Source organism: Podarcis cretensis (assembly GCF_951804945.1).
Source record: "Podarcis cretensis genome assembly, chromosome: 5".
NCBI classification, from domain to species: Eukaryota; Metazoa; Chordata; class Lepidosauria; order Squamata; family Lacertidae; genus Podarcis; species Podarcis cretensis.
In genome coordinates this window covers 23463997-23490445 of record NC_137174.1, presented here as the reverse complement: position 1 = coordinate 23490445, position 26449 = coordinate 23463997, and the positions used below count along the sequence as shown (strand labels likewise).

Here is a 26449-nt window from a genome sequence, read left to right as displayed (position 1 = left end):
CAGGTTAAGAACAGTTTCAGGTTAAGAATGGACCTCCAGAACGAATGAAGTTCTTAACCCGAGGTACCATGGTAGTGCAAATAGATAAATAAGTACCGCTGCGGCAGGAAGGTAAATGGCGTTTCTGTGAGTTGTGGGTCCCGTCACACTGCTCCGTTGCACCAGAAGTGGTTTAGTCATGTTTGCCACATGACCCAGAAAGCTGTCTGTGGACAAACACTGGCTCCCTCAGCTTGAGATTGAGATGAGCGCCTCACCCAATAGTTGCCTTTGACTGGACGTAACCATCCAGGTCCTTTTAAAATCAGAGTTTGAGGAGATTTCCAGCCAGGTGAAGGCACCAAAATATGACGCGAAGCAGGAAAAGGAAGGGGCCTAGATGAGGGCCAGATTTTTGGCATGAGGAGAGTCCAAAGGGCCAGATGGAGAGATTTATTAGGCCCTAGGGGGCCTTACAGTGTTCCAGAAGGGAGATTATAAGTGGCACATCTTTTGAACGACATGCAGTTTACATTGATAACCTCCTCAAAATTATTTGCTGCCCACTAAGTGGCACATCTCTTGAATTGCATGCAGTTTTATTTGGTATCCCCCTTAAAATCATTTGCTCCTCCCGATCCCAATTTTTAATGCTTTTATGTTTTATTTATGCAAAACTTTTACAACCCACAGTTGCTCAAGGCGGCTCACTCCATCAGTTTCACACAGTTCCCTACATCAAAACAAACGAAAAGCACACACTAAAACGGCAAACGTTAAAATGAAAAACAGCAACACCCTTTCCACAATCTGTTCTTCCTTTATGCATTATTGTTAGGTTCATGTGGAAGAACCTGGAGGTTTGGTCCTCTGCATGTTGCTTTGCTTGAAATAGAACACTGTTGGTGCGAAACAGCCAGAAAAAAGATATACATCCCCTTTAAGAATGAATTTCATCATGTTTGAAATTGATGCATCAGACAGAACATTACTCTCATTCATTTGCTAGTAGCAATAAAAATTATGCAAACTTTTTTAAAAAAACAACAACCACACCCTTAAATAAAAATATGTATATATCCATATGTAAGTTTAAACTTACAGATCTGCACCTGTTCCATAAATGGAGTATTTCATTTCGCCCCAAAGTCCTGAATCAGGGTCTGTTGCCTTAAGAAGAAAATGGAAAGGGGTACTGATGGATTAAAACAGAAGCGAAGCAGACTTTTGTGACATGCATAATTGGTCACATTGAGGATGGAAAATAGCAAAAACCAGAAGGCTACTTTCCCTAGGGGGACACATCTTTGGGAGTGGGATTTGAAGGGCAGAAGTAGCCAGGGTGAGAGAGGGTGCCTCACCACTTTTCAGTTTAATAATAATAATAATAATAATAATAATTTATTTATTTATACCCCGCCAATCTGGCCGGGTTTCCCCAGCCACTCTGGGCGGCTCCCAATAGACTATTAAAAACACGATAAAACATCAAACCTTAAAAACTTCCCTAAACAGGGCTGCCTTCAGATGTCTTCTAAAAGTCAGATAGTTGTTCATTTCCTTGGCATCTGATGGGAGGGCTTTCCACAGGGCGGGTGCCACTATGGAGAAGGCCCTCTGCCTGGTTCCCTGTAACATCACTTCTCGCAGTGAGGGAGCCGCCAGAAGGCCCACAGAGCTGGACCTCAGTGTTTGGGCTGAACGATGGAGGTGAAGATGCTCCTTCAGGTATACTGAGCTGAGGCCATTTACGGCTTTAAAGGTCAGCACCCCAAATGGCCACAAACTGCTTCTATCTCCCCACCCCACCCTTTCGCCACCAAGGTATTTGGAGATGAAAATGTGCAACTGAAAGTTTGTGACAGGGCGGGGGGGGGGGCGAATTTAACGGTGGGGAAGAGTCATGTCAATTACAGTGGTACCTCAAGTTACAGAAGCTTCAGGTTACAGATGCTTCAGATTACAGAGTCTGCTAACCCAGAAACAGTACCTTGGGTTAAGAACTTTGCTTCAGAATGAGAACAGAAATCACGTGGTGGTGGCGTGGCAGCAGCGGGAGGCCCCATTAACTAAAGAGGTACCTCAGGTTAAGAACAGGTTAAGAACGGACCTCCGGAATGAATTAAGTTCTTAATCCGAGGTACCACTGTAATCTGCATCCATCTGCAAGGTGTTGGGAGAGGATGTTGCTAAGAGATGCGTGTGTGAGAGAGCGTAAACTTCAGGATCAGGCCTACACACAAAGAAAAGGTGAAAAATTCCACCTCTGTACTAGCAGCATAACCAAGTGGGGCCACTGGGTGGCTCCCCTCACTTGAGATACATGTCACCATTAAAGTTTGGGACATGGAAAATGATGAAATGATCCTCTTTCGGAGCATATTATTCTGCTAAGAAAATATCTAGGCATTGTGCAGATTGGGCCCCTAGAAAATACGGGAGGAAATCAATCATCTAGCCGTGTTTTATTTTCCACTTAGCTGCTCTAGTTTAAGCTAAACAATGTATGAGATGAAGAAAGCATGCTATGCAGAAAGGTTCAGTTCTCTCCAATGGCTTATTTGGTGCAGTTTCATATCAGTTAACTTTCATATCTTCCACTACAGAATCATAGGAAGTATACTTTGTAGTGCAATCCTAACCAAGTTTGTCCTGCTTAATTTGGTGGGAATAACATCAGTGGGAATTACGTTAGTCCAGAAGATATCATCATCATCATCACCATCATCATTTATTATTTATACCCCACCCATCTGGCTGGCTTTCTCCAGTCACTCTGGGTGATTCCCAACAGAATATTATTATTATTATTAATAATAAGTGATAAAGAATAAAACATTAAAAACTTCAATAAACAGGGCTGCCTTCAGATGTCTTCTAAAAGTCAGATGGTTGTTTATTTCCTTGACATCTGATGGGTGGGTGTTCCACAGGGCAGGCGCCACTACCAAGAAGGCCCTCTGCCTGGTTCCCTGTAACTTCACTTTTCGCAGTGAGGGAACTACCAGAAGACCCTCAGAGCTGGACCTCAGTGAACGGCTGAACGATGGGGGTGGAGATGCTCCTTCAGGTATACTGGGTTGAAGCCATTTAGGGCTTTAAAGGTCAGCACCAGCACTTTGAATTGTGTTTGGAAACGTACTAGGAGCCAATGTAGTCTTTCAGGACTGGTGTTAATATCAATTTATAGTGTGAATATACTCCTGGGGTTTTCTGCATATTCTACAGAGTCCAGAAACATCTGGAAGGGCCCAGTTTATCCTCCCCAGCTTTAAACAGCCATATATTCTGAAGTTGTAGAACATGGGGAAAAAATCCGAGGATAGACTTAGCTTGGACACACAAACCATCTATCAAGTAGTTTCAGTACAGTTTTAAAGTGGTGGCATTATTATTTTATTTGTGTGAATACTGACAAACTATAATTTAATTTAAGAAACACACCCTTGCTCAGCAGAGCAAATTCCAGCCCACATTGCTCTGTGCAGAATTACAGACTATGGTGAATTCAAATTCAAATTCTAAAAAGCAATCCTAGCTTGAGTCTGTGCTTAGACTCATGAGAGATTCAGCTCTACAACTCTGTGATTCTATGATTCTATTTTTTTTTTTGTCAGTTTCTGAATATATAGATCCCCACCTCCTCCCAGGGGCAATAATTACAGCTATCGAGAGACTCATGGAACTACACAGAATTATAAGTCCAACAGAGCATGGCTCTAGAGGAATGAATAAAATTTACCGTTACAGCCACAACATTGGAGCCTCCAGGAGAATTCTCTGGGATCCTCGCGATGTAGTAATCAGATGAAAACTTTGGGACATTATCATTCATATCCAAGAGACGGATCACAATATCTGCTGTTGAACTGAACTTCTCAGGTGTGTTAACTTCTATTGCAAGAAGCTAAGGAGGTAATTGAGAAATTACAAGCTAGTAAGTCATGCAAAATCCAACAGTTGTGCTTCTACAGAACCCAGATATTTTATATGGAACTGACTAATTTGTGTTATGGCTAATAATGATGAAAGAGAATCCCATCAACAGAATATATTCCACATGGTACAGAAAGAAAGAAAGAAAGAAAAGAACTCACAAAAGTTGGAATTCCGTCATTGTTACGTTAATAAAAAGTTAATTTTCAAATGACTGCAAAAATCTGAGTATAAATCCCTTATGACATAACCATGTCTGTGTGCTGCCTGTACTGTATATCATTTCGTTAACCATGGGAAGGACTCAAGTTTTCAGCACATCCTGAATCAAAGAGATTCAGCCAATGGCGATGGAACATCAGCATCGCCACCAAAGAAGGAAGCAGAACAAAAGAACATAAGAAGAGCTCTTGCATTCCTTCTTTGTTGAGACCTTGGTGGTGATGCTCAAGAAAACTACATGGCAACTAGCAACCCAGAATAAAATGAAACCATTAAAGCAGAATAAAATGAAACCGAATCAATCTTGAACATCAATACACCAGAACAGGTTATTTGGCTAAGGCATGAAGACGTTAAACTGTGTGTGTGTGTGTGGGGATATGAGTGGGATACACTTATGAGAAGTGAATAATAATAATAATAATAATAATAATAATAATAATAATAATTTATTACTTATACCCCGCCCATCTGGCCGGGCCTCCCCAGCCACTCTGGGTGGCTCCCAACAGAATATTAAAAACACGATAAAACATCAAACATAAAAAACTTCCTTAAACAGGACTGCCTTCAGATGCTTCCTAAAAGTCGTCGTCGTCGTCATCATCATCATCATCATCATCATCATCATCATTTATACCCTGCCCATCCGGCTGGCTTTCCCCAGTCACTCTGGGCGATTCCCAACAGAATATTGTCAGATAGTTGTTTATTTCCTTAACATCTGATGGGAGGGCGTTCCACAGGGCGGGCGCCACTACCGAGAAGGTTCTCTGCCTGGTTCCCTGTAACCTGAGTATTATTGTGACTAACTTAAAGCCAACATTTTATTATTCTGCGTCCAGCAATTCCTCAAAGAGAACATGGAGCAGCATCGAGAACATGGAGCAAGATGGAGCAATGGTCTGCCTTATGTCTCTGGGAATCTTAATAGGCCACTTCCACAGGGATATTCACATGTCTTCTGAAGACAATGCGTTTAATACAGTATAAAGATTGGCGGAGTCAAGAGCCAAGGAGGTCATCTGGAGTAATAGCAAGATGGTAATGAATCAAAGTGGGCATCAAGCTGCCCCCCCCCCCCCCGGAGAACATGCAGGGGCAGAAGACAGAGGTGACTATTCCTCCCCCCCAAAAAAAATTCAAATGCCCAAGGACCCAATCCAAATCTGTCTCTGAAATATTGCTTTCAGCTTGAATAGAAAGCTGCTGCAAATAGATGATGATATGCCTATTAAAGACTGTTAATCATTCCCTCCACTACAAATAATCAAATATCAGGGACCTACATAAAACAAAGGTTATCTAAAATTAACTTTGTATATTCCATCGCTCTTGGATAAAAAACAGCAGGCCTGCTATCTTAGATATGTCAGATAACGAACCACTGGAGGCAACCCCAACACAACAAAACATTTGGAATGTACGATTTCAAATGGTCTCCAATCAAGTTACATGTCTTTAGGTGCCAGGCAAAAACATTCCTCTTCTCCCAGGCCTGTGACCAATTATACAATTTATGGCAAACTGTGTGTGGCGGGGTTGGGGTGTTATTGCTTTTGCTTGTTAGTATGTTGTGCATTTTTGTGTTTTTATATTGTAAATTGCATTGTGTTCCTCGGATGAATGGCAGTAAATAATAATAATAATAATAATAATAATAATAATAATAATAACGTCAGTGGAGAACTCTCTACTGGCACCCATGGTGAATGCATCTCTGCCTTTCTTTGTTGCCAATGCATTTGGAATTTATAAAAGGGCTTTAAAATGTTGTATAAAAGCCCTTTGCTGTTTATTTTCAACCACTTGTAAACAACAACAACAACAACCATTTTTCAGAGACAAAGTGTACAATTTCTCAAGAAAAAGAAACACACACTTTTCTCTTTTAATTACTTCCTTTGGTGTTTACAGCGGTGCTCTTAATCATGCTGAATTCTATTAGTATTCATGAGGCCACGCTTTGTAATTTCCTTACCATGCATACTTGGGCAGTGCTTTATAACCTTCTGAGAATTTTCTAGTTGTAACAGGAATAATTATAGGTTGTGTTCCATGTGCACCTCTTGGATGAAACACCCCATGAAATAAACAGGCAAGGGCTTGACAGGGCTCAAAAGGAGCACACGGTCATCAAATCCAGCCCTCTCCCATGAGGCAGAAATATCCACACATCACCTCTCCCCCCCCCCCCGAGATTTACCCACAAAAGCCAGAACACTGTATGCCGCAAAGAGAGGTCAAACAAGTCGTAAATAAGACAGCAAGATACTTGCAAATCGCGTAGGTTGAGGTGGCTCTTGCAAATGAGCCAAGGGACACACTTCAGAAGGGCTTCTATAATTTTAGCCGCATAAAAACTATTTTGGGGGCGTTTATTGTTTGTTTACAGATAGTTGCCTTGGTGATGTTATCTTGCATCTGTTGAAGTAGCTGTTGCATCACCACCCGGTTTATTGTTTTTCAGTATATTTATGATATGCAGTGTTTTTTTCTTTAAAAATATGTTTAGGGGTTGTCTCATTTTGACTCAAGAAAATCACCATTTTGTAGTTCAAATCATGGAAAATAAATACAGTAAATGGACAAATGGACAAAGATTCACAAAATGTTTAGGGGTATGCGTACCCCTTTGTCTCCCCAGGAAAAAACCACACTGTATATGTGACATCTCAAGATTCTATGCTGCAGCTTTAATCCTTTGTGTAGTATTTTCGATGCAGGATTCCCGCCCCCCAGTCACCATTCCAGGAATTGGAGGGCAATTTTCTGAAGGAGGAAGCCTGCTATAAACCCAGGGTTCTAAAACACCGAGGGAGAGCCAGCCAGGGCAAGAAACTCCCTGCTTCAGAAGATTGCGCTCCAGCGGGAATGAAGTTAGCATGAAGGCAGAAGTTACAATACCTTGAAGGTGAAGACCTGGAACTTTTCGTAGTCTATGGCAGCAGAGTTTTCTACGATGATTGTGACCTGCGCTTCATTCAGCACAGTCTGAGGGACAACGCGGAAAATGCCGCCTGGCCCGACAAGCCGGAGGTTGAATTTCGCATTCGCCCCCTGTGAAGAAAGAGCCGGCATTAAAAAATAAATGACAAATATTTCATAGCATATAACCCAGTACTGTTGATTTCCTTACAGAAGAGACACATGTGTGTGTTTGTATAAGTGTAAAAAAATCCTAGTCTTCCCACAATAAATGTGGAAGTAGTGGATAGTTATTGTTAGTTCTACTCTTGACCTAAATGGGCCTGCTGGCTCTCCATCTCTGCACAGTAAATGGAAAGTATGCTTGCATAAGCGAACATGCGGAGGTCCTGCATTCACAACCAGGAACTCTGCTGTTATCATGAAACCCTGTACAACATGTAGAAATTGGGGGATAAAGTCGGCATTTCCCTTTCCATATGTGGGGGAGAATGAGAGGAGAGGGCAAGAATGATTGCTTAGTATCTTCAATTCAGCAGCTACTGGATGAGAGAGAACTAAGAGGCTTTCTGAAGTAATCTCCCCAAGCTTTGGCTCACAAGATGTCGGTGGTTTTGATAAAAATAGATTTGGGAGCTTGCCTATTCCTCCAGTCACACTGGAAGAGCACCTAGTTTAGGTTGGCTAAGTGTGAGAATAATCTGGAAGGTAGACTCTGACATGCTGAACATTCAGAATGACCCGATTACCTAAATATGGGTCATTTTAGGTACAAGGTACACCTCCATATACTTTGACCAGGGACGTGTTTGAATATTATCCCTCCTTCTGCTAAAAAAGTACTAGGAGTGGGCCTTAGGTTGGTGGCACAGGTCTTTTTATTATTATTCCAGATTAATATGGTTGCTGCTCTGGAAATAAGTCACTACACCTTTCTGAGAGGAGAAGAATACAATTGGGTACGGTCAGGGCCAGCCCACCCATGAGGCAAGATGAAGCTTTTGTCTCAGGGTGGCAAGGCTGAGAGAGGTGACAGATGTGCCTCTTGTGCTTGTTGGTCTCCTCTTCTTCCTCTGCTGCGTGCCCACTCTTCTTCTTCTGCTCCATTGTATGCATGCCCACCCTGCCATGCGAGGCTCCATCTTGAAAACGTTGTCCTTACAATGTTGCCTGTTCCCAAGGAATGAGACAACAGGAGGAGGGGATGATATGATTGGGTCATACGCAGCTTTCCGTGGGGTCAAGTTGTAACAGTGCCGTTTTCCAAATGGAGCCCCGCAAGGAAGGAAGACCATGCGCTGGTAACCCCAGCAGTGGACCTACTATGAAAGTAATGAAGCTTAAGCTTCAGGGTCTGTGGTCCACATTGCTTACAAACATTTGGGCCTAGTAGGCCCAACCCGAGTCACAAATTGTTGCATATGTTTCGACAGTCCCAAAATTTGGGAGTCAGCATCACAGATGTTGTAAAGGTGTCATGATCTGATGTGGAACAGCTCCAATGGAGAAGATTGTAGCGGTTCTGCGGACCTCGTTGCTGGTTATGAAGGGTCTCCCATGACAGCTGAAGCTTTGGGGCCCCCGAAATGTTGGTCCATTGCTGAGTAAGGGTGTGACAGGCAGGCACATGGCAGTGGTGAGAGTCCAGATATTCTGGGGAAGGGACAAGGCCCTGGATATGGCAGAGGGGTAGACCTATGGGGGACATCAAGTGGAAAAACATCTCAGCCTGGCTGTACGTAGGGTGAGGTGGTAGCCTCAAGCACCAGATTCTGAGGGCTGAGGAGTGGCTAGAGCTGTGTGCCATAAGTACTGTTTTGGGGGGACAGGAGGCAGGCAGGTGTGGGGAACTCCCTGGTCCTGAATGGGGTATCTGTGCCCCTGAAGGACCAGGTGCACAGCCTGGGAATCATTTTGGACTCACAGCTGTCCATGGAGGTGCAGGTCGATTCTGTGTCCAGGGCAGCTGTCTACCAGCTCCATCTGGTACACAGGCTGAGACCCTACCTGCCCGCAGGCTGTCTCGCCAGAGTGGTGTATGCTCTAGTTATCTCCCGCTTGGACTACTATATGGGGCTACCTTTGAAGGTGACCCAGAAACTACAAGTAATCCAGAATGCGGCAGCTAGACTGGTGACTGGGAGTGGCCACTGAGACCATATAACACCAGACCTTAAAGACCAAATTGGCTCCCAGTATATTTCCGAGCACAATTCAAAGTGTTGGTGCTGACCTTTAAAGCCCTAAACAGCCTCGGTCCTGTATACCTGAAGGAGCATCTTCACTCCCATTGTTCAGCCCAGACACTGAGGTTCAGCTCTGAGGACCTTCTGGTGGTTCCCTCACTACACGAAGTGAAGCTACAGGGAACCAAGCAGAGGGCCTTCTCCGTAGTGGAGCCTAGCCTGTCAACACCCTTCAATCAGATGTCAAGGAAATGAACAACAATCTGACTTTTAGAAGACATCTGAAGGCAGCCCTGTTTGGGGAAGTTTTTAATATTTGATGTTTTATTGTGCTTTTAATTCTGTTGAGAGCCATCCAGAGTGGCTGGGGAAACTCAGCCAGACTGGCGGGGTATAAATAATAATAATAATAATAATAATAATAATAATAATAATAATACTGCTACTATATGGTCTGCCTTGCATCCTATCGGCTAGCTTGCTGCCCTCATGTGCAGTAGACAATGCACACTGGTTGGGGCCAGTGAGTGCTGCTAAACTTTCCCCTTGAACACCCAAAGATGGCTCCAGTGGGGAACAAACAGGTGCAGGCGGAACCAGAGATCAATTTTGGGTAGGGACTGGAAATATAAATATGAATTAAAAAGCAATCTTCAAGCTCAAAAGAAAATTGTATGGTTTCCTTGTGATAGGAAAGGGAGTAGAACGTAGCAAACAAAAGATCTGTGCAAAATATACTGGCCGTGACAACTTTTGGCTGGTCTCTGCTTGCTCCGTAATATTAGTAAGCAGTTAATTTAAATTTTGCTGCCTTCTGCAACTGCAGAAGCAGCAATTACGAGGCTGGCTGCCTCAGAAGTAGTTACTTATCCCTTTGCAGCAGGCTGGCAGGGAACCTGCTGACTTTTATATGGAGCAGAATGCAACCATGTTAGCACAACACTGAGTATATGCTACATGTTGATGGACTAGATTTTCTTTTCAATAATTGCAGTCCTTTCATGTGTATTAAACTTTCAGGCCTCAACTTTTCCTCTCCTGCTAGCTCAGGTGGAAGCTATTACAGAGGTTTCCTTAGCAACCTTTGCCATAGTTTCCACATAAAATAAACTGTACTGAACCTAAAGGAATCCCATTCCTCTGGTTAAAGCATTCAGCGCTCACTGCATATGGGACAGAGTGCTTATTTTTCAAAATAAGGCTCTAGTAGAGTAGCTTTAACAATGCTACAGAAAGATCAGGACCAGAATTATTATTTTTTAAAATAAAAAATTAAAACTAAGTGGGGAAGCATGGAGTATTATTTCTATCGGCTGATGAAGTAAATCAGCAATAATGCAATAAAGAAAGGGCGCGACCCAGTCAAACTAAGAGGACAAGGCTTGCTGAATCAAACAAAATATTCATCCATTAACAGCATTTTGTTTCAAGGACACAAATGTCATATGCCCCTGGAAATCAAGCAGGACAAGAAGACAGTGGATTGTTGGCTGTCACCACCACCTAGTTTTCAATGCTGTGATACTTAAAACAAAAGGTTTTATGCCTCAGGTGGTAGGATCCACAGGGGCAGCAGATCCTGATGTAGATCTTTATCCCCCCCCCCCCGCCGATCTTCCCTGGCAGGGAGGAAGCATTTTGTGGTTTGCCTCAAGTGCGAAAATGTCTTGGGCTGGCCCGGAATGGAGGTATAAGAGAGAGGCAAGAAAGGACAGATAAACAAAACAAAACAAAAACACCACACTGGCCTGATCTGAATCATTGACGGTAATTTTGAGGCCTCTCAGAATCTCGCCCTCCGGCGGATGCTCGTACATTGTGAGCTCAAATCGGTTCTGCGGCCCGTTTTCTCCGTAGAACGTCGGCGGGTGGTTGTTGAGGTCCACAACTCGTATGGTTGCCGTGGCAAAGGCGTGAGCAGTCGCCTCACCCTCCGGGCTGATTTCGGAAGCCTGTAATGAACAAGAAATGGATTTGCATGGGCTTTCCCTCCTGCTTACGATGCTTCATCCAACATGCAATTCTAGAGTTTGATCATATCAGTTTCTTGCTGGTTGCATTTGAGACTTCAGCGACGTCAGCTCTTCACCATTGGCCTCAGGGCTGACCAGAGGTGTAAGGTCCAGATTTGACTTCCCACAGCCCCAGCCTTGCACAGTGTTAAGCATACTCAGCTAGAATGAGGAACTGTCAGCTCTGTATGCAGTTGCCCTATATATTAGAGCACACTGCTGACAATGAAATATTTCTCAAGTTCAGACCTACTCTGACCATTTGGTCCTCCTGAACAGAAAGAACTCCAAAAGGCTTCCTGACCAACAAGGACTTCCTAGTTCTGGTATGTTTCTGTGCATTCCTCCCTGACTCTTGGCTTAGTCCCATGTCTCACAGTCTCTGGTGCTAATCTGACAGCTTAACCTATGGTTTAGCCATAATACATAGTACATATGTGAACAAATTTGCATAACTTGAATAATGCATACCTATCAATCCTATTAAACTGTCTGGTTACCTAGTTAAAGAATCCAGATCTTTTCTCTTTCACACACCAGACCCTTTGACCCGTTGGCATTGACAGAGAAAATTGGTTTTTTTTAAAATGGTATCATAGCAGAAAGCAGCAATATGCATCAATTCTCCTATGTAAAGAGGGCACTACATTTGCAGTAGTTGAAATTCTGCACACAGCAGATCCATCAGAAGTGGTAAGAGGAAACATTTATAGCAGGAGAGTAAGACAAATACCTGAATTTTCAGTTCATATACTTCTTTCTTCAGCTGATTTGGGCTTTTAATAACAGAAATGGCTCCAGTTGCGTTATTTATTTCAAACGAGCCTTCACTTCCTGTTACAAAACAGAAATATACCTATCAAATTTTCCAGCCCCCTCAAAAAGAATCCGCTTAAATCCAGTTGCAGTCAGAGGTAACTAGTTGCGCAGAGCAACTACTGGCCATACCCAGAGTACTGGGAAGTTATATTGATTGAAAATAGCTTCCCAACCATGCTGAACATGTGACCTGCTGTTTAAGAGACCCAGGACTCATCTACACAGCTGCAAATGAAATATTTTAAATGTGTTGTAAAGTGCAATATACAAATGTGACACCCAGATGGCGACAGTGAGCTATGCCAAATCGAATGTATTTTTCAAAACTTTTAAAAAGCATTTTCACAGTGTTTTTTATATGTGTGTAGATTACACCCTACTTGTGCAAATACACAGGTACATATGAACCTGTATTTTACTGATTACATGCGTGTTCATGGAAATATCACTTTAGGGATCTTATCTGGAGTTGATTGTATACCACAGAGGCTATTGTAACGGACACCATTACTTTACAATACCAATCTAGTTTTGCTTACTGGGGAATTACCAACCACCAACAAATGCCAATATAAACAATTTAACAAGTTTGTTTACTAAAAACGGTGGTCGGTGAGTCAAATGGTTCTGCTGTTTGAAGTGACAGCAAAATAGCTAGTAGTTACAAAAAATCAACACATTACTTGGGAAGAAAGGCAAATTAGTGTCAGTGTATTGGAAGAAGCAAAGACCACCAGTTTTGAAGCAATGATTCTTCAAACATCAACTTTGTTGGACTGGTCATGTTGTTCGAATGCCGAATTATCATCATCCAAAGCAACTATTCTATTTCAAACTTAAAAATGGAAAGCGTAATGCTGGTGGTCAACAAAAGAGGTTTAAAGACTCTCTCAAGACAAATCTAAAAAATGTAGTATAAGCACTGACAATTGGGAAACACTGGCGTACAAGCACTCCAATTGGAGAACAGCCTTTACCAAAGGTGTCATGGACTTCGAAGATGCTCAAACTCAGGACGAAAGGGAGAAATGTGCTAAGAGGATGGCATGTTTGGCAAACCCTCACCATGATAAACTCCCACCCAGGAACCTATGTCCCAACTGTGGAAGGATGTGTGGATCCAGAATTGGCCTCCACAGTCACTTACGGACTCACTTTTAAGACAGTGTTCATGGAAGACAATCTTACTCAGCTATGAGTGATTGCCAAAGAAGAAAAAAGAATGACTTGCAGAATTATCCATCCTTTTGCTGGTGGAGCCATCCATGCACAGAGGGGTTAGCATAGGGCTTAGTAGAACCTGGTACTTTTCTGTGTCCTTCATGAACCCACTTTGGAGCATGACACGCCATTGCTGGGAATGAGAGGCCTGTGCAAGATTCCCATAGGCAGTTCCACGTTACCCTCCCTTTTTAGTACAGGTTACTTGCATGCATTCCTGCGCCAATCCCTCCATGTGTGGTTGGCTCCACCAATGTGGAAATGGATCATGTCACAAGGGAGTGGAACCAGTGAGGAATAAGCATATGTGCTCCAGACAGGATCTGGAAGAAGGTGCGCTCTCTGTGTGTGAGAGATTTTTCCCTTTAAATGCTCAGTATCTATCTTTGAATGCCATATTGCTCGGTGTGCAAAACATAAGCAAAAGCTGAAAAAGAACACTTTTCTTTGCTGGGGCATAATTAATTCCTCCAACAGTGCAAACATCTCTCACAAAGCTCAAATAGGTGAGAAGTTTAACTTTCACAGATTCCTTTCCTGCACATGTTCTGAAAAACACACAACAGCCTCAACCACAAACTCAGTTCCTTGTATCTCGGGCATTCGGTGCTCAACAACAACAACGCAACAGAAGTGGCAAACCCAAATCCTTGTATCTTAGGTGTTAAACATTCCATTTCCAAGTAATCTAAAAAATAAGAAAAGATATGTCATGCAAGAGGGCTTGGGGTTTTTTCCCTGATGACTTCTTGAGGCAGCTGTAAGTGTTAAAATCTTGATTTTTAGATCTAGTTAGTCTTCTAGAACTGGGCTGCTCATGATTCACCCAATCCAGAACCAGTACCAGACCAATGTGGATTGCTTGCATTGGCTTGTTGAGTTGTATGTGGCCAAAAGGGCAATAAATATTGGTGATGTATACATACATAAATAAGAATATTTTGCAGACTTAGAGAAAGAGTGACCATCTTTTGTCTTCACAGCCAAGTAGAAAAAGGAAGGTGCTAGAGAAAATATTGAGTCCAGTCCTCAATTACACAGAACCCCATTCCTGCCATACATGGAAGTATGGGTGGGATAAAAAAAGTCTCTCTTCCAATCATCTCTCTAAACAACTACAATTTTTACCTCTCACACCATAATTGGTCCAATCTAGCTAGTGACATATGCACACAGAGTTAAGCTTCCACAAAAGAGAATGAATCATGCACACACAGGAACTGCATACATGAGATTTCTGACAAAGTTCAGCAGCCAGGTAGGATTCCAAGCTACTACTAAGTTTACTGGTCCAATCAAAATATTATACTCTTGGCCAGCCACTAGAATCATAGAGACCAACTAAGTTAGTTCTTGGTATGAGCTTTCGTGTGCATGCACCACTTCTTCAGATACACTGAAACAGAATCTGAAGTATCTGAAGAAGTGTGCATGCACACGAAAGCTCATACCAAGAACTAACTTAGTTGGTCTTTAAGGTGCTACTGGAAGGAATTTTTTTATTTTGTTTTGACTATGGTAGACCAACACGGCTACCTATCTGTAACTAGAATCATAGAATCAGGGATTTGTTTTCAGCCGGAACTTGCCAGAACTCAGTTCCCGCACCTCTCTGGTGGGTGCCATTGCCATGAAAATAGAACAAGGGAGGTGTTTGTGGTGAGTTCTGGCACCTCTTTTTCTAGAAAAATAGCACTGCATGGAATCATAGGATTGTAGAGTTGGAAGGGACTCTGAGGGTCATGCAGCCCAACCCCCTGCTATGCAGGAATCTTTTGCCCAACAGGGGCTTGAACCCGTGACACAGAGCTTAAGAGTCTCACACTCTAGCAACTGAGCTATCCCAGGTCCATGTACAGCCAGAAATTGTTGAAATTGCAGCATATGTTGCTGTCAATGTGCATGCATGTGCTGGCACAATGCACGCCTTTGTGCATGCCTGGGCACTGACAGCAACCTCAGCTCAGCTCGAATCTTTTCTGACCCTCTGATCCTAGCAACTGACTAACAGGATACTGTAAGGGAGAGATAGAGTTGTGAAGGCCAGACAGTCTAAAAGCAAACATGTACTTTCACTTCAAGCTCAGTCCCTTCACCAGAGCATCACTGAAGGTGGCTGGCAGCGATCTCTGAGTGCATTCTCCAAAATGACATCCATACAGTTTACTCTCCTATTCATAGCACAGATAAAGGTAAAAGGTAAGGCAAAGGACCCCTGGACGGTTAATCAAAGGCGACTATGGGGTTGTGGTGCTCATCTCGCTTTCAGGTTGAGGGAGCTGGTGTTTGTCCACAGACAACTTTCTGGGTCATGTGGCCAGCATGACTAAACCACTTCTGGTGTGACAGAAACCAGAGCACACAGAAACACTGTTTACCTTCCCACCACAGCAGTACCTATTTATCTACTTGCACTGGCGTGCTTTCGAACTGCTAAGTTGGCAGGAGCTGGGACAGAGCAACAGGAGCTCACCCCATCATGTGGATTCGAACTACAAACCTTCTGGTCAGCAAGCCCAAGAGGCTCAGTGGCTTAGACCACAGCTCCACCTGCACCCTAGCACAGATAAACTAGGGAACCCACAGTAGATCATGAGCTCCTGTCCCTCATAAATCTCATCCCAGGCCTTAAATCTCGCTGACTCAGGTCTACTCTCAAGCAGTGCAACATCTGGGGACACTGCCATAGGGAAGCTGAGTGCCCCTGTTCCCCTACCCTTCAGACCTGACAAAAAAAATATCAGTGCTATCCCCAGTTTTCTGACCAGAGCTGCATGCATGCGACCCTGACTGGTGCATGCATGTTCAACATGTTCAGTACAACAGGAGTGCAGCATGTATTCCAGAGAATTTTCATACGACGGATGAAACATGTTCTGGGGCTCAGCCAAGCCTACTTTGAAACTAGGAGTGTAGGAAATCCAGTTAAAGAAAACATAATCGATACTCTTCTCTGTTTCCTTCTCTAATTTAACACTGATGCTCATTTTGAAAGCTGTCCAATAATGTCTCATTTTGCTAATATCTGCAATAACTGTGACTTCATTAGAAGGCATTAGACTTCGCACTGAACACGGATCGACTTATGTGGAGGGCCATTATCAAGATTCATAGGGCAGAAAAGGAAAGCTTGACTACAATGGAAATGAAGTCAATAGCAGTTTCAAGTGCTCATATATCATGCTATTCACTGCCTAATTGCTATGTGGAAATAGATAATTCAGAGCATGGTCCATCATGTGTTTTCTGGAGGATTTGCCAGCATATAAAATATAAAGTTCTTTTCAATGGTTTAGCATTATTTATTCTTTAATAAGAATAATAGACCTCCCTACAATTCTACTGGGTAACAGGTATGAAACATCACATGAGATGGTACAAAAAGCTTGGGGAAGAACAAGTATGCAGAAATCCTGCATCTGTTGTTACAACATGTAAGGAAAGTAACTGGTAGTTTAAATCAGTGTTTCCCAACCTTGTGCCTCCAGCTGTTTTTGAACTACAACTCCCATCATCCCTGATTAGCAAGACCAGTGGCAAGGGATGATGGGAATTGTAGTCCAAAAACAGCTGGAGGCACAAGGTTGGGAAACACTGGTTTAAATAACTCGCCATGATATGCATGTTTGTTTTGTGCTATGCAATAACAACCACAGCAATTTAAATGCATATACAGGGTGAGTCCCTTAAAAGAGGCCCCATGGATACTGAGTACACATGTTCCACGGGGCCTGTTTTAAAAGACTCACCCTGTATTTTCACATTGGCAGATAATGAAGTGCAACCTAAGATGTGCAAAATAAACCAATTGCAGAGGAATGGAAAAGACCAGATAAAAACGCAAATTAATGTCGGAATGGATTGAAGTGTGTCCGTACGTCATTCTTATAAAGCTACTGAAAGTCAAACGGCAGAAAACCTATTCCTTGAAACTGGGTGTGCCCTAATCATGTATAAATTCAGAGAGAGAGAGAGAGTGAGAGAGAGAGGTTGAAGAGCAAAATGGGATGGAGATGAAGGGAGCTGCACACTCCCATTCCAGTTCTATGCTTCTCTTCCCCTGGCCCGCACAGTTTGGACCCCAAAACTGAAAGCAAGACTTTCAGGGAGGGGAAAACAATACCTGGGAGACAATCTGTGAGGAGATAAACTGCAAAAGTGAGGAAGGAAACTGCCCTGATTGAATGAACAGATTTTAAGTTAAAAACAAAAAATCAAGACAGTCATATGGATTTAATCTATCATGTCTAGCTTGGCTGTCAAGGGTAAAAGTAGAAACATAGTCTCTGTGTGGAGGGGCCAGAGTTAAGGAAGCAGGGTAGTTCATCTGGACTGAAAACCTTTGTCATTTGGGACTGCATAACAAAAAATTCGTTGAGACGATATAAAATGTAAATTGAAAAATAAAAAGGGAAAACCTTTGTCGTTTGCTCCTGTCACCCCGTGTCTATCAGAGTCCCACTGTGACATCAGGTTTTTCCGTTGCCTGGCATTGTACTGCTTTCTGTCTCCACTAAGAACTGCTAGACCCCAGGTCTTATCTCATCCAATTGTACTCCCCATGATCTGTCACAAACCGGCCCTCGGCTCTCAAGCATCAGCCCTGCAACATAGTCTTGGCCAACCGGCAATCCTGCCCAGGGGCTTAAAATTGGTTCACTCATCATCACAATCCTCATAACCAAATGCAGTTCATTAAAAGAGGAGAAACAGGCCTGCCAACACACAGGCAGACATGGGTGGAATCTACACACACACACATTTTTTTTTTTTAAAAAAAAACGCTGTGAAAATGCTTACCCCCTCCCCAAAAAGTTTTGAAAAATACATCGGATTTGGCATAGCTCACCATCGCTATCTAGAGCCGCATTTGTATATTGCACTTTACAACACATTTTAAATGTTTCATTTGCAGTTTTACAGCTGAGTCCCATGGAGGCCAATGTGCCCATTCTCGATGTGTACAACTCCTATTATCCTTGACCATGGAGCTGAAGGAAGTTGTAGTCTGAAGGGCACCATGTTGGGAGAAGCTTTTAAATCTCCTAGAACCTCCCTGTGCCTTCTTAAGACACAGTGAGAGTGAATATCTATTTTGATTACATATTTTGTGGTTTCATATTTTGATTTTGTTCTGTGAACCGGCCTGAGACCTCCGGGTGTTGGGCAGTACATAAAATAAATAAATAAGCTTTACAGCAAACCAAAGCAATGTTAACTATACCTGTTCTTTTATATCTGGTAGGCTTCCTTGCATATATGAAACCATAACTAAACAGTGAGTTCGATGGCTTTAGGTATTCCTTTAGGATTTCAAACCAACCCAGTAAACTTACCATTCAAAAGACGGTAATGAATGTCATTAGGCTTCCCTCGGTCCCCATCAATAGCAACAACTGTTATTACCTCAGAACCCTGGAGAGAGAGAGAGAGAGAGAAAGAGGGGAAGAAAACAGGGAGCACAGGGAGGTAAAACTGCTGTAAAATATAACTCCACGCCAACCTAATGCATCAGCTCTCTCCCATGTAGACAGGCAACACAATATAAAACCAAGCACTCTACTTGCCAAACACAAGCTCACCGGCATGATATCGTAAATGATTAAAGAGAGAGGAACTAAAGGTCCTGTTCTGTATTTGTAGTTCTGCTCAGAGAATAACTTTTCTATATTTTTTTATGGCGTATTTAGCAGAGAACACGGCAAGACTAAGTTCAAGCAGCTGAAAACAAATCAAGGAGCTTCGATATCTCTGGTGGAAGAAGTAAGGACCAGCAACTTTTTCCTCAGTGATAGGAGGGGTTGACCACATCTCAGAGTTGCCTTGAACTCTAATGAGCGAGACACATCCTTCTGCAATTATTTGGAAAGCTTTTTTTTGGGGGGGGCGCGTTGTAGAGCTTTGAAAAGCGCTTTAGGAAGAAATCCTCTTCAATAGCTAAGAAAGCAATATGCTAAAAAAAGAGAAAAAAACGTTTGACCTGAAAATCCACTCCCTTTGCAAGTTTAATGGGCAACACCTGGATCTGTAAATAATAGTAAACCTCGAAATAGCATTTTACTATGTGGAGTTTGACATACTAAGCAGGGAAAGAGGTGAGTTTTTCCATCATTATAATATGATAATATTTTTGGTTATGGGGCTCACAGTGGAGGTGATTAATGCTTAATTATCCCTGATTTCCTCTGTGAGCTCCATAAAAAACCCCACAACTCGGCGTATTTAATAATTATAGGCATTTCCAGATCATTGGTTAATAGCAGCAGAAAGTAAATTATTATGTTTCACAGCTTTATAGCACCTCTTATTGCCAAGGATTATGAAGTGCATGAAAAACACCTCCAATATTCCTCAAAATCATTCTCTCCTGCCCTCTAACTGGGCAGGCTACAACAATATGGGCAGTGAAATATGGTACCAGTGTCTACAGAAATAACTGAAGATTGTGAAGGCGGAAGCCTCCGTAAACATGCTTTGAACAGCAAGTTGCAGCACCACAGAGCTAAACTATGAGCTCACTTCAGCTCTGGAGAATTTTATATCCACTTGCACAAGCTAAACCAGGATTAACCAAACTTTATAAGCTCCTGCAGGTTGAACTTGGATTTCTGCCGAGGTTGAAAACGCAAGTGGATGTAATACATAAGTTCAGTTTGAACATTAAGCAGGCTTGGCCTTACCATTTGGCAAAGTCAAATAGCTGGGGACAACGTGTGCGTATAATCATGCTACAACCCTTCGTTATATCTGAGCATCATAAATTAATTCTGTAAGAACATGGCTTGTCTAAGCAATACTTCTGCTAAGCCATTTATGGTACGTGGTTTTCCCCCAGTCTGCTTCAACTCAATCTTTGTTCATCTCTTTTCCGCCTACCGTCTTTCCAAAAACACTTGGAAAACTTGATGCAGTTTCAATATGATCTGATTTTAACTGATTAATTTCGGAGCATCAGGCGTAATCCAAAGGTGTACATACAATCCACTGCGCGTGAAGTGGGGTGAAAGGATATTTCAGCCTCCTCTTGAAGCAGGAGCTGCCCACACTCCTGTCAGGCATCAGAGGACCCAACCTCCACAGCAGGTTGCCAGGAATGGACAAGACAAGAAAAAGTCCTTACCATCTGCTTTTTATTCAATATTCACAGAGAGAGGCTTGGAATTCAGCCTCTTGGAATAATGCTGTTGCCCCGATTGAGTTTCCACCCCCTCCATCCCTCCCATTTCTTCATGTGTCATCGCTATGGGTGCTGAAAGGTGCCCTTTGCCTTTGAGCTCTTTGCTCTCCTACTTTCAATGCTTGCTGGGTTCTGGGAGAGGGGGATTCTGGAATGCTTTCTAAAGACACTGTGTCTGTCAGCTGTCCCCCCTCTGGTGCGTCTTCTTCCTCCTCTCCCATTATTCTCCAGCTTTCCCCCTCATCTGCCTCTGAGCTGTGACCTCCCTCAAACCCCTGTTGTAATTCTGAACTGTCTTCTTCTCCTCTTGAAGTGTCAGGCTGGGGAGGCAGTCTCCACCATTCCTCCTCTGCCCAGTTCCTGACAACTCCCCTGAAAAGTAACCCCTTAAGGTCCGGGGACCTTGGGCATTTTGTGGGGAGCAAAGAGCCACTCACTGTCAGAAAGGAAATCGGCAATCACCTTGCACATGTGAAATTTGCATCCTTCCCCCTCCAGTTATTTGTTGCAGAAGCTGCATCATTTTGGCAGGGTACACAAGAAATAATTCTTGCGGTACTCACGGCCAGAGTGTCCTCATAGACATATCCATAGTAGGGAGTGCCGACAAACATCGGAGGTGTGTCCTGAACATCTTCCACATTGATTGTGACGGTGGTTGTGGCTGAGAACACCTTGTTGTTGCCACGGAGCTTGCCGCCGCCATCCTAGGATGTAAAACAGTTCCAAGATCTTAGGATCCCTTTGCATTTCACAAAAAAGCATGCGCTCCACACATTTGGAGTGAGAGATCAGGCTGAGAAGTACAGCTCTGATGAGGAATGGTGGGAACCTCCCCCCCCCCCCCGTGCCTGATCAGGATCCTGAAGCTATCCAGGAGCAGGAGGACAGAATAGATTTGGAACAGTGGTTTGCAGAGGGGCATAGTTCTGAAGACAAAAGTTGGGACAAACTGGGGGCTGAACAGCAAAGTGAAGTAGAACAGGAAGAAATAGAGCTAACAGACTCTCTCTCACTGGAGACTGTCCAGCCTATCAGTCCAAGGACACATAGAGCAGATAAGGTGGCTGCACAAAAGGCACAATGGTTGCGAGATCAGGTTGCAAGGCGCAGAAATGACGAGGGGGGAAGTGGGTGGAAACCTTCATTGGAAACACCGTCATTCCGAGAATGGCTGTGTTGTTCTTTTGCTGTGATCATTAAAGACTCTTTAAATGGTAAGCAACTCTTTTCATTTTGGCCTGCTTATCTACGGCAAAAGGGTCCCTGAAGCCTGACAATTGCTCTACTCCTGGTAGAATAGACTAACTGGACTTGTTAAAAATTATGCATACACCAGAACTGATGGAAATAGGAAATATCTGATCTGGCACAAATAGATGGGGCTCATTCCCTGAACCATAGGAAGTTTTCCCCTCATTTTCATCTTTTCTTCTGTTAACTACTTCTGAGGAGGCCTGACCTTAAGTGTCCAAGTTTCTACATGCCCTGGATTCTAATGATAGAGGCTTTTCCCCAGGGACCACTCCCAAGGTGACAATGGTTACTGTCACTAGACCAAGGATTTATTGCAGTGCTCCTCATGGATGCAAGTCTTTTGCTGTGTCAGCACAGTATCATTGGTATCAAATTGCCAGCCAGTATCCCCCCCCCAATTCATCTGAATTAATCCTCTCTGCAGAATATACTATAAGCAAAGAACAAACACTTGTTGCCAACAACCCATTTGCAATATCTCAATGACTCATTTGGAATATGAACCCAATAGTATACAAAATGCTTCTACGCATTTCTAATTTTTGCTTTATTTTTAATTGCTCTTGTTTGTTCCTTAAATAATTATAACTAGCTGAGGTAAATCCACCACATATGCTTTGTTTGCTTTTCTTTGAAAGGTTTGCAGATTTGAGCTTCAACTGGTCAAAGGGCAGCTAAGTCAGAAAATTCCGCTCTCCTATAGGGTACCAGAGGCTGAATTTACCCAGAATCCTTAAATACAGGCCTTGACATGATGGTAAGACCCCACTGATCTTGGCAATGTTATTTCTGAAGGAAAAATCAGAGGACTGGAGTCCCTTAGAGACTCCCTTGTGATGGCATAATCAAAGTGCAAACAGCCTCTATGGACTATGAGAAAATTGACTCCTGCTGGAGCTGCAGGCACAACATAGGCAATTAAGGGGACAATTTGACATATGTAACCAGGAGGAGCCTTCAACACCCCGTGATCATCATGGCTGAGCTGGGCTTTGAACTTGAGAGATCATCTACACAAGCAACCAGATTATGCCCCGAAACCTTTAGCTCATATAGTCACTATGTCCATTCCACCCTTTCCTGGGCCAGGGAAATTGGCCTGTAGACTGGAATGTACAAAGCATCTGTACGAAGGAGTCACAGATCTGCACAAATCTGTTTTCAATTAATTATTACTCTCTTCTCCACACACCCCGATTTCATTTCCTCCTCCTCCTACACACCACACAGATTGATGTCTAAAAGTCTAACCCAGCCTTCACACTGAGATGTGCAGGGTAGTTTTATTGTTCACAAATACTTTTTAAAGTAAACAGGAGTGTATGGTGAGGAAGGTTGCTATTGTAGATCTGGCCTCCCAGTGGTGGAAACATTGCCACATAAAATCATAGAATTGTAGAGTTGGACTTCCGGGTTAGCGCGATCTGGTTAATGGCGGATTCCCTCCGAGCTCCGGAGGGAATCGGCTCCGCTGGAGAAGGGTTCTACCGCGACGGCGACGCGGGGACCCTCAGAAACTGCAGGCACGGAAGCCTGCGGACTTGGTGACTCGGCGGGCACCTAAAGCGCCCCCCCGACCCACGAAGAGCCTTTTTAAAGGCTACGGAGAGGGTACGGAGAGTGGCGTGGTGCTGTGAGTAGACCGCTACTGCAGTGGAGCGAAGCCGCGAGCCATGGCCGGAGACCGCTGACTTTCTTCCCTGAAATTCGGACTTTAATTAATCCGTGAGTAGATTGGAATTTGGACTTTAAAATTTCTATCCTTGAATTCGGCACGACCGGGGGATGTGCTAAAGGGAAGTCCGCACCCCCCTGCTTACAGAAAATTTAAAGCAAGGATCGGAGAACTAAGGTGGAGAGTTTTTTCTTTCTGGTGGTTTTTAAAAGATAATTTTTTCATGAATTTGACAGAAGAAGATTTGTGCTGGAGAGTAAGAGTGGAACTTTAGAAGCTTTTGTTTAAACCCCCCCAGACCCGGGAGTGTCCTCTATGTGAGCTGGAGAAAAAGGAACAAGGAGTTTGACAGCTGTCAAAGGAGCTGTCAAATGGGCAGTGAAAGTTAAAAACCTTATTATTTAACACCTCTCTGGGCTAAATTTGTTATATTTGAACTAAAGTGGTTGGAAACAAAGTAGGGAAATAACAAGGTAACGGACTAGTGGGAAAAGACTAATAAGTAACCAGAATCCCCATAGGGGAAACATTGAAACACTACAATGGCTACAGATGGAAAATTACAGGCAGAGATAGAAAGAATGTTCTTTCTTGTGGGAAAGTTGCAGGAGCAGACTACGGTTATGAGTAAACAACTTATAACCTTGAACTTTAAAATAAGTGACTCTCCTGAAGGCACAATGGACTTGACTGGGAAAAAATCTGCAGCTGAATCGGAAGAGATAACTTCTGAACAGGGGGAGAGTGAACAAGGGCCAGTACAGATGGAGAGTACCAACCACAAGCCTACATTGTCAGAACACAAAGAAGAAGACCCTTGGATTACAAATCTGCGAAAGATGCGAAAGAGGAGGGAGGAAGCCCCTGGAACACTTGGAATATTTGAATTTAAAAGAAATAAGAAATATGATTGGGGCTTCCTCTTTGAGTATGGATTAGCTGACCTTTCGCAGCAGCTGGTACCAAGTACTTTGGATGGAAGAAAATTTGATGAGACTGAGCTAGAACTCCTTCGAGACCCGAGGACCAACAAAGAGGGCTACCAACAAAATCGGCAGAGAGAGACTGACAGAGATTTAAAGGCCTCAGATGTGAGGAATCCAGGCTAAAAACTGTTTTTGTGGACATGGGGACATTGGGAAGGGACAGAAACCGGGGCGGGGGGGGGAAAGAATTTTTAAAATTATGTTTATGACCTTTGTGTTTGATTATTATGACCTATTTTTAAGATAGAAGGGAAATTCGTGGAAGGAATTCGAGTCGACCTTAGAAAAGGATTTAATATTTATAAGAAAACTGGAACTTGGCCAAGTAAAAGGAATTAAGTATTTCTTTAAAAATATATATATACAATAATAATATGTAAAGGATGAGAGATATGAACTTGCTGAGCTAATTTAATTGAATTAGGATGTATGAAGGGGGGGTGGGGGGAGGTCAAGAACTGGGGTTAGGAAAGTAAGGATATGAAACTTCATATGTGTTGTCTTTGTCTGAGTGTGTGTGTTTGTCTTTATAAAATGTGAAAAGTCAATAAAAATTTACAAAAAAAAAAAAAAAGAATTGTAGAGTTGGATGGGACCATGAGGATTGTCTCGTCCGACCCTCTGCAATGCAGGAATCTTTTGCTCAACATGGGGCTCAAATCCACAACCCTGGGATTAAAGAGTCTCATACTCTACTGACTGAGCTATCCTAGAACAGCAAGGATAGGTAGCAAGTTTGGGCCATGTAGGCAAGACCAGCAGATTGGCTTCACTGATGCACTTGAACTGTCATAACTATGATCCTGACCCACCATGTCACCCAACCATCCCAGTACACGGCAGAAACACTGCTGCCAGGAGGCCAGATCCATAGCAGTGCTCCTCCTCACCAGCTCTTCTTGGACTTGAAGTTAAAAATGGGCAACCACAACGATGGATCACACCTGACAATACAACAGGATTGCAAAGCAATAAAGAGACCTGCTGGTTACAACGCTTAATATTTCAAGCTTGTGTGGGATAACTGAAACATATATAACTGGACTATATATGGCTTGTGATACCGTAAAAACACATTTAGTATGACCTAAGTTTTCAGAGATGGAAATAAAGCAAGTTCCCTACCAGAGAAGGACAACAAACCAAACTGATAGACTATGCCGAAATAGCAAAACTTGACTGGAAAACTCAGAAACCAAGAGGACAAAAACTTTATAAAAGAACGGGAAAAAATTATAAGTTATTTAGGAGACCACTGCAAGCAGATGGAAACATTGGCAGGATTTTTATTTCACTTGTAGTGTAACAATTACAATGGACAATATGGGTTGATATAAAAATTAGAGTATGGAAGAATATGCAGTTGTAAATGTTCAAAATGGGACCCCATGGAGGGGGTGGGGGGAAGTCCCAAGATTTGGAGGAATCTCTCTATATAGATATATATCTGGGTTTTTATAGTTTTGTATTTGTAAAATCAAATAAAAGTGATTTCAAAAATAAAAGAAAATAATACGACATAAGTGTTCATGGACTATATTAGCATTAGGCTATGTTGCAGGAATATGGTTGGTGTGTGCATTTAGAAGTGCAGTCAGAGAGAAATAAGATGCAGAAAAGTACAGACAGCAATAATTATATACATGGCAGTGGTATTTTTTTAAAAATGTTGACAGTAGGTAACCTAAGGCCCGTGGGCCGGATGCGGCCCAATCGCCTTCTCAATCTGGCCCACGGATGGTCCGGGAATCAGTGTGTTTTTACATGAGTAGAATGTGTTCTTTTATTTAAAATGCATCTCTGGGTTATTTGTGGGGCATAGGAATTTGTTCATTCCCCCCCCCCAAAAAAAATATAGACTGGCCCACCACATGGTCTGAGGGACGGTGGACCGGCCCACGGCTGAAAAAGGTTGCTGACTGCTGGTATAGACACCCTGGCATTGGCAAGCGAATTAACACATATTTTGGTTCGGTCCACAAGTGATAACACCAAGACTGTTGGTGTATTTTAATTCAGCACTTTTCCATTGCAGTCTCCCTTCAAATGAC

The 26449-nt window shown here is 42.9% G+C and overlaps 1 protein-coding gene across 2 annotated transcripts in view; it reads right to left on the bottom strand.

Moving 5' to 3' along the window:
- Nucleotides 1-26449, bottom strand: part of CDHR1 (cadherin related family member 1) — a 54761-nt gene that overhangs the window by 14444 nt on the left and 13868 nt on the right. For both annotated transcript variants that reach the window (XM_079975610.1, XM_079975611.1), the window contains exons 8-14: nucleotides 21044-21187; nucleotides 18640-18718; nucleotides 11997-12097; nucleotides 11000-11203; nucleotides 7045-7197; nucleotides 3722-3886; nucleotides 1082-1149 (exon numbers count right to left, since the gene is read on the bottom strand). In XM_079975610.1, coding sequence (XP_079831736.1) covers nucleotides 1082-1149; nucleotides 3722-3886; nucleotides 7045-7197; nucleotides 11000-11203; nucleotides 11997-12097; nucleotides 18640-18718; nucleotides 21044-21187 — 914 coding nt within the window. The remainder of the gene's footprint in view (nucleotides 1-1081; nucleotides 1150-3721; nucleotides 3887-7044; nucleotides 7198-10999; nucleotides 11204-11996; nucleotides 12098-18639; nucleotides 18719-21043; nucleotides 21188-26449) is intronic.